This window comes from Phaethon lepturus, unplaced genomic scaffold (assembly GCF_000687285.1).
Source record: "Phaethon lepturus isolate BGI_N335 unplaced genomic scaffold, ASM68728v1 scaffold10480, whole genome shotgun sequence".
NCBI classification, from domain to species: domain Eukaryota; kingdom Metazoa; phylum Chordata; class Aves; order Phaethontiformes; family Phaethontidae; genus Phaethon; species Phaethon lepturus.
Genome location: NW_010512587.1, coordinates 1 through 8,024, shown reverse-complemented (window position 1 = coordinate 8,024; position 8,024 = coordinate 1). Strand labels below are relative to the sequence as shown.

The 8,024-nt window shown below is 39.0% G+C and overlaps 1 protein-coding gene across 1 annotated transcript; it reads right to left on the bottom strand.

Moving 5' to 3' along the window:
• Positions 1–1,364: 1,364 nt before the first annotated feature.
• LOC104621095 (periostin-like) lies at positions 1,365–7,596 on the bottom strand (the record flags this gene model as incomplete). The annotated part of the gene is made up of 6 exons (XM_010287491.1): positions 1,365–1,410; positions 1,960–2,027; positions 2,394–2,496; positions 2,666–2,796; positions 5,470–5,600; positions 7,460–7,596. Coding segments are annotated over 6 exons (616 nt in total), but the record flags the coding sequence as incomplete, so codon positions are not given.
• Between the last annotated feature and the right edge of the window lie 428 nt (positions 7,597–8,024).

Genomic DNA, 8,024 nt, shown 5'->3' with positions numbered 1-8,024 from the left:
CGGCCATCCAGCCAGTTCCTCACCCAGCGACAGACCATCCTCCCAGTAAAAAGCCTTTTCATAGTGTTCAATCTGAACTTCCCCTGATGCAGCTTCATACCATTTCATTGTGTCCTATCACTGGTCACCAGAGAGAGGAGATCAGCACCTCCCCTTCTGCTGCGCCCCTGGAGGAAGTTGTAGACTGTGATGAGTCTCAGCCTTCTCTTCTCCAAGCTGAACAAACCAAGTGACCTCAACCACTCCTCATAAGTCTTACTCTTGAGACCTTTCAGCACCTTGGTTTCCCTCCTCTGGACACACTCTAACAGTTTGATGTCCTTCTTATATTGAGGTGCCCAAAACTGCACACAGTACTTGAGGTGGGACCACACCAGTGTGATGCAGAATGGGACAATCAACTCCCTCAACTGGCTAGCAATGTTGTGCTTGATGCACCCCAGGATAGAGTTGGCCCTTTTGGCTGCCAGGGCACACTGTTGACTCATATTAAACTTGCCATCAAGACAGATTATTCCATTTTTTGTTCCAAAAGTCTTTTACCTTCAGTGTATCCATTCTCAATTTTCAAAAGCCTAATGTCATGTTTTTCATTTCTACTGAGAAATGTGTGTAAAATCCTAGAGACGTTTAATCATTTGCCTAAATTTATATTCCCTCACAAGCCACATTTATATTTATTTTCCTCAAATTTATATTCCTCACAAGCTTCAGTAGGATCTTTGTCTTCTAACAGTTTGCCTCAGCAGTTTCTACTTTATACACAGAAACTAAATGTAAACTCTGAGAAAGACTACAAGAGAACAAAACAGGTTCCTTTTTTATATTTACTCACTAAAGAGAAAATTGTTGGGGCAACTGCCTCCCATACAAGCCTCATATTTGCACATATGGGAAACAGGTGGAAGAGATACACTCTGTCCCTCTGAAAGCATTTATGAAAATTAAACCATCTCAGTGCAGTGTTTGGTCTATGCTACATCTTGGAGAGTCAGTACAGTACAGTGCTATATTGTAGAGAGAGTCAGTACAACTCTGCTATGCACCAAGCACTGAACCTTGGCTAAAAGCTGCAAACCAATCTTTTCCATATGTATCTTGCCTATTCCAAAGAGTCTGAACAACTTACTTCAGGGTTACTTTCCTGTCACACATCTGGAAAGGGAAAAAAATACATACAGTAGCACAACAGCCAGAAACATTCTACTTTGAGTCTTTCCCTTCCTGTGCTTCCTGGCACATTTTATTCTCCCAGAAATTTCTTTCTTTTAGATTGAAAAAAAGATCTACAATTCAAGATTGGAATTGGCAACATTTAAAAAAGCAATCTCAAAGCCATCTGGAAATATTTAAAATGAACTTACTGTAAAACGTCAGTGGAATCTCTTTGAAGGTGCTGTCACGAACAAACTATAAATACAGAAAAGTAATTTTAAAATTTAAAAGAAAGAGCACTTGCCTTCTAGTTTCCTAATAAGCATGGGTAGGATTCACTGCTTCATTGATCTAAAAGTTAGGCGATGCTGTTTGCCTAGGTCCTCTCCTTCACTGTTGAGGAGGATAGCTGAGGTAGATGCCTATTTTTCTCCACAGGCTATTGAGGCTGGTGGGTTTAATGACATAGTGATTTAGCCACTCACCTTCTTTCAAAGGGGGATTGCCTCAAGGATTGAGAAGGAATTTATTTTGCTGGAGTAATAAAGTGCACCTGAACCAAAGAGCGGATTTGGGCCAGTTCACATTAGAGTTATCCAAATGCAAATATTCTACAATTATTTGGTGGTGAAAAACATAAATTCTAATTGCTGAGTTGAGTGTATCATTCATTATTACATTTGGGTAACTGGGAGCTATTGAATGTGTTGCCTGCTGAAGAAAGAGAATCACTTATGAATTATAGAGTACATGGTTTCACAGATCCTGCCAAAAAGAATGAAGGAACCATTATTCAAAGAGTACCTTAATTTGAATGTACTTAATCAACTTCTTCAGGATTGTGAGCAACTGATCATTTCCAACAGGCAGATCTGACAAAAGAAATAGGCATGTAAGAGGAAATATACATCTGTGTTCATTTTACTTTCATTACAGTGATTGGGAGATAAAACCACTCTCAAGCACTCACACAAGTGTGCATTTGTACATATACATTCTTCCATATTAGTGAAAAAGGCATCTTGTCTTCCATATACTTGACTTTCATAATATTTCAGAGAGTTGCCATTGTTTCAAGCAATGGTCCTCCATAAAATTAGTAGTGAGGTAAATTTGCTGTTTCTTATTCCACACAGGAATTATATCTTAAAGGAATTAGCTTTTTAAAGTTATTGCACCTATATAACATGCAAACAGATTCAGAAGAGTGTGCGTAAATTCCATGAACTAATACTCACCTGCTGGATATAGGAGTTTATCAACAACATGAATGACACCATTGGTTGCCATGAGATCAGATTCTCTTGATTTCAGTTCATTAACCAGAAGAGTATCATTCACCTGGTAAAAGATTAAAAGAGAACACAAGTTATCAGGAACATCAAAAAACAAAACCAAAACCCTAACAGTGTTCAGAGAAATGTATCCCATTCTGTAATGTGGATAGACATGGAATGTCAAATCCCTATTACAAGGCTGTATCAGGGAAACTTCTTTTTCAACACTTAACTGTTTTCAAGTAGAGTTTCCCTCCTTGGATAGTTTTGAGAATGTTTGTCACACCAGGCTCAAAGCCACTTCCAATGAAAACTCCTTGTGTCAAGTGGTAAAGGAGAATGTTCCTGAGAGCATTCTTGTCTCCTATTTAAAAAGAAAAGAAGGAGTAAAAATTATATGGTAATGAATAGTTACTTCTGGAAATTTTAAAGATTCATATAGGCTTGATCCTGAATTAGGCATGGTATGAATGAAACTACCATGAACACATATAAATTGAACCTGTTAAAATGATGATAAAGAGAAAAAAATCCCAACCATATGACAAAATGGGACTCAGAACATAATCAGAAAGATGCTATGAGAGCTCCTGTGCAAAAGAACAGAAAAGCAGCCAGCATTTTCCTACTTTCCTGTATTATTTTCTCTTATGTTCTTGTGCCTCTAGTGAGAATTTGTTGCCCTTTTCCTAAATATGCTCCACATTTGCTAACACAGTAATTTCAGGACCACTAAGCAGTTGGCAGTATCAAATTTGACCAGTCTACTAGATAAACGCCAGCCTTAAAACTGTTGCAATTAAAGGGAATCATAGCTAACAATTAATATAATCACTCTCTCATGGCAACATCCTTCTGAGATGACTGGGGATAACTCACAACTCTTTATATACACATATCTTGTCTCATCTGGGGCAGGAGAAAGTTGCTATTTTCTTCAGTCAGAAAGGGAGGAGTCATTTGGAGTGCCAGTTTTGTCTGTTCTTACAGAGAACAGACACAGCTTGGAGAAGTTGGGAAAGGGGGGAAAAAAACCTATTCCAGCAAGGATTTCCATATTTCAAAGTTTGACATTCCTATTTGGGAAGAAAAGAAAACAGCCAACATTTTCAAGACTGTCTTAAAAAGGAAATGGATTCTGAAGCCCAGGTTAGTATCCCGGCTGGGTTCTCTGGTGCTCTGGGTTCATGGAGGTTCAGAGTCATAGGAAGGGCTGTAGGAATATCCACAACCTGTCCAATGTACCTAGCAGAGCAGTTTTAAAACACATCTGCCTATGATTACATTGAATCTTGACCATTGTATTACAAGTTTCATATCAGAATTACGTATCAGAATTATGCTGATATTGATTGTTATTAGGAGTTCCAGCCTTGATGAAACTGCAATGGAAATACTGTTTAGTTATAACTGTTTTCTGGTGACTCTCTGAGAGAACACGTTCCTTTTTCTCCCTTTTGCTTTGATCACTGATATTATTGCAATTCACTTTACTACTGAAGTGCAATTAAATGCTCTTTTTCTTCCTACTAGAATTAGAGATTTTGTGCCTGAGTCATTCATAGATAGCATGAAGTTACATACAAAGCCTAAACATCACCGTTCAAAAATTTTCATAAACTATCAGATTACCTTTGTTCTATGCCACAGTGGTTACTGGCTAAAATAATCTTTGTTTTGTGCCTGTCTTACAGATAAACAAACTACTTCTTTATATTCCTTAAAATTACATATTTTAAAGTTTAATTTTTATAGAGAAAGCAACATAATGTCTTTAAAGAAAGCCAAGACAGAATTCCAGAAAGTAATCTGACAAAAAATGGACATTCTGCTGCAAAAAAAGTAATGAAGGTAAATTAAAACCTCATCTGCCAAGGAAAGTAAGTAGAAACTGAGTCACAATTATAGGAAAAGATAGTACATAAAGCCCCTTAAAAAGCAGAATGGCAAATATAGTTGTATTCTTAGAAAAAATCCAAAATGGCATGGGCCTTGAGTACAACATCAGGTTGTGAATTGAAGACAAAAATAGACCCGAGAAACTCAACCTTAGTTAATAAAATAATTATATAGTCACATAAAAACTACAATGGTGTTTATCCAGTTACTTCAGTTCACAGCCTTGAGACAAGCTTCATTTCATTTTATAGCTATCTACTATTAGCCATTTAGGCTATCTGTTAATTTACTGTTAGTCACCAGAGGCACCACACTTAAAGGTAGTTTAGACCACTATCATAACTTTAAATGTCTGAAGAGATAAATCAAATTCACAGTGCCTCAATACTGAGTGAAAGGCTGCATAGAGCTGCTGCTTATCAATGCTCTGAGCTAGACTCTTTGAAGTCATTGAAGATTCATGGGATTTAGCTTCATATCTTTGAACTTTGATCTGAAAAGTGCAGGAACAGAAAATGTGACTGATGTTCTGGATGTCACAGAAGGTCAGTCACATGGACCTTCTCTCCCGCACTTGTGCACAGGTCAGATTCACATTGCTCTCAAATCAACTAAAAATTTATATAGTGCTGTGGCCACAGACCACCACTCTAGTGTGAAATTCTGCAGGAAAGTTTGAAGTATTCACTGTGCATTTCTTCTCTTATGGAAATAAAACATGACATTAAAGAAAAGGAAAGATAGGAAAGTCAATACTACATATCTATTACTGTAATGGTCAACACTAGAAAAGAAATGTGATAGAAGGGACTTCTCAGTTTAAAAAAATCTGTAGCAAGATTGAATGACGAAAAGTTGAAGACAATTAAATGAAGGCAAATTTTAACCTGGAAAATAATTACACCTTGGAATAATGTATCAAGGAATGAAACTTAAATTTAAATTCAAGTTGGGTGCTTTTATCCAAGAAGATATTATCTCTCTCCCCCAGAAGGAATTAATTTAGGGAAGTCCTATGACCTGCTCTATGCAAAAGCTAAGCTGTTCTATCAGACATCTTTTGCATAAGGAATGGACTAGCCACCCTTCCCATCAATTGCACTTTTGTTTGTATTTCTAGATTTCTTATGTTACTTACTTATCAATATATCCTTATCGTCATCAGTCAAACCTTTAAAGGCATCATTAGTTGGAACAAACAGAGTCCATTCTCCAGGTCGTGAGAGAACTTCATCTAAATCTGCAGCTTTCACCAGGCTGAGGAAAACACTGTTTACAACAAACAGAAAAAAAAAGAAATACATTCTGCTGAAGTGTGGAAACTATACTTGGGCCCAGGCACTTAGTTCGCTTTTTTTTCTGATAGTGTTTCAATCTTCAAACAATCTCACTATTTCCCCAGAAACAAAAGACAGTGGAGGAGGAAAATGAGAAGTAAAAGATAGTCTTAAGAGTAGCAGAGTGAGGAAAAAAGATTTGAGGGGAAAAAAAAAAATTGGCAGCTTGGATCAGAGCAGAGTTCTTTGAGTAAAAACTCCACAGATGAAACAGACGAAAAGAAGATGCTGTATGGAGTTTATGTGGCAAGGTTTTTGTACTGGGGGGGCTACAGAGGTGGATTCTGTGACAAGGTGCTAGAAGCTTCCCCTGTGTCCAATAGAGCCAATGCCAGGCGGCTCCAAGACAGACCCGCCGCTGGCCAAGACTGAGCCCATCAGCAATGGTGGTAGTACCTCTGGGATCATATAAAGAAGGAGAAAAAAACCCAAACCAAACAAAAAACAAAACTGCACAATTGAAGCCAGATAGAAGAGTGAGAAGATGTGAGAGAAACACCTCTGCAGACACCAAGGTCAGTGAAGAAGGAGGAGGAGGAGGTGCTGCAGGTGCCAGAGCAGAGATTCCCCTGCAGTCCCTGGTGAAGACCATGGTTAGGGCAGGTTGTCCGCCTGCAGCCCATAGTGCTCCATGCTGGAGTAGATCTTCATCTGCAGCCCATGGAGGTCCACAGTGGAGCAGATGTCCACCTGCAGCCTGCGGAGGACCCCACACCAGAGCAGGTGAATGCTCAAAGTAGTCTATGACCCTGTGACAAACCAGACTGGAGCAGGTTTTCTGGCAGGACTTGTGATCCTGTAGGGGACCCTTACTGGAGCAGTCTATTCCTGAAGGACGGCACCCCATGGAATGGACCTCCATGTTGGAGCAGTTCATGAAGAACTGTAGCCCATGGGAAGGACTCATGTTGGAGAAGTCCATGGAGGACTGTCTCCCATTGGAGGGACCCCACGCTGGAGCAGGGGAAGAATGTGAGGAGTCCTCCCCTTCAGGAGGAAGGAGCAGCAGAAACAATGTGTGATGAACTGACCACAACCCCAAATTCCCGTCCCCCTGTGCCAATAAAGAGGAGGAGGTAGAGAAAACCAGGACTAAAATTAAGCCTGGTAAAAAGGGAAGGGTGGAGGAAGGTGTGTTAAGATTTGGTTTTAGTTCTCATTATCCTACTCTGATTTGATTGGTAATAAATTAAACTAAGTCTGTTTTGCCCATGACAGTAATTGGTGAATGATCTTTCCCTGTCCTTATCTCAACCCATGAGCCTTTCATTATATTTTCTCTCCCCTGTCCAGCTGGAAGGGGAGTGATAGAGTGGCTTTGGTGGGCACCTGGCATCTAGACAGGGTCAACCCCCACAGGTGTCAAGGGCAGTGGGTCTCTTTAGGAATGCTAAATGAGGTTGTGCAATCATGCTGCTCATATGGAATTGTACTACTCGTTAATGAAACCCCCAGACTCCCCTGCATTTATAGCTCTGGATGTATCATCCAATCCCTTTTGTCCTCTTAATTCTCTCATTCTGGTGTCTCACTGACTCCTGTGCGCTGTTAACGACCGTTCTAGCATAAAGTCTGGGAGCCCTTTCAGCATACATCTGTACGAGAACCCTCTTTCTTGTTTCCCCCCCCAACCTCCCTTTTTCTTTTAAGGAGATAATAACCCTTTCCCTGCCCTCCCTGCTCCCCAAAATCCAATAATCCACAGTCCACAACTATTTCTCAGACAAGCTGTGCTGTATAAACCATTACCTTATGTAGGAAAACTTCAGTGCTGTCAAAACTGCTACTCACCTAAAACGCTTATCATTTCTCAGCATTTCATGCAGTGTTTTTTCTGCTGGATTGATGATCTGTCTGAAGATGTGAATAAAACCATTCCTTCCTTCTTTGCTTCCTCTGACCATGCATGAATTTTCAATACATACAGCCTGATTAAAGGAGAAACAAGTGTCTTTATTCACACAGTGATACACATTTAAGCATATTTGATAAAATGAGATGGACGCATACTTCCCAACAGACTCCTAAATTGAAAAATAATATTCATATATTTCCTACAATCAAATTGTGTGTTTTTGCAATGAACTCTGCTATTTCTTGAGAAAGCAAAAGTAGGAAATTCTGGAGTAAGTTAATACAGTGTAAATATTTCCAAACTTGATTTGTTTCCCTTGAGAATATTCTTAATTAGTTCTAAAAGGTAGCTTTAAAAATACGTAATGAACGGAGTGCCAAATCTGGAATTCTGTGTTGTTGTTGTCTTCCATGCAAACAAAGTTCCCATCGATAAAGATCAGATTTTTATTTTTTCCTAGCTTAAAATCTTAAAAGATTTAGAAATTATTAAAAATAATTA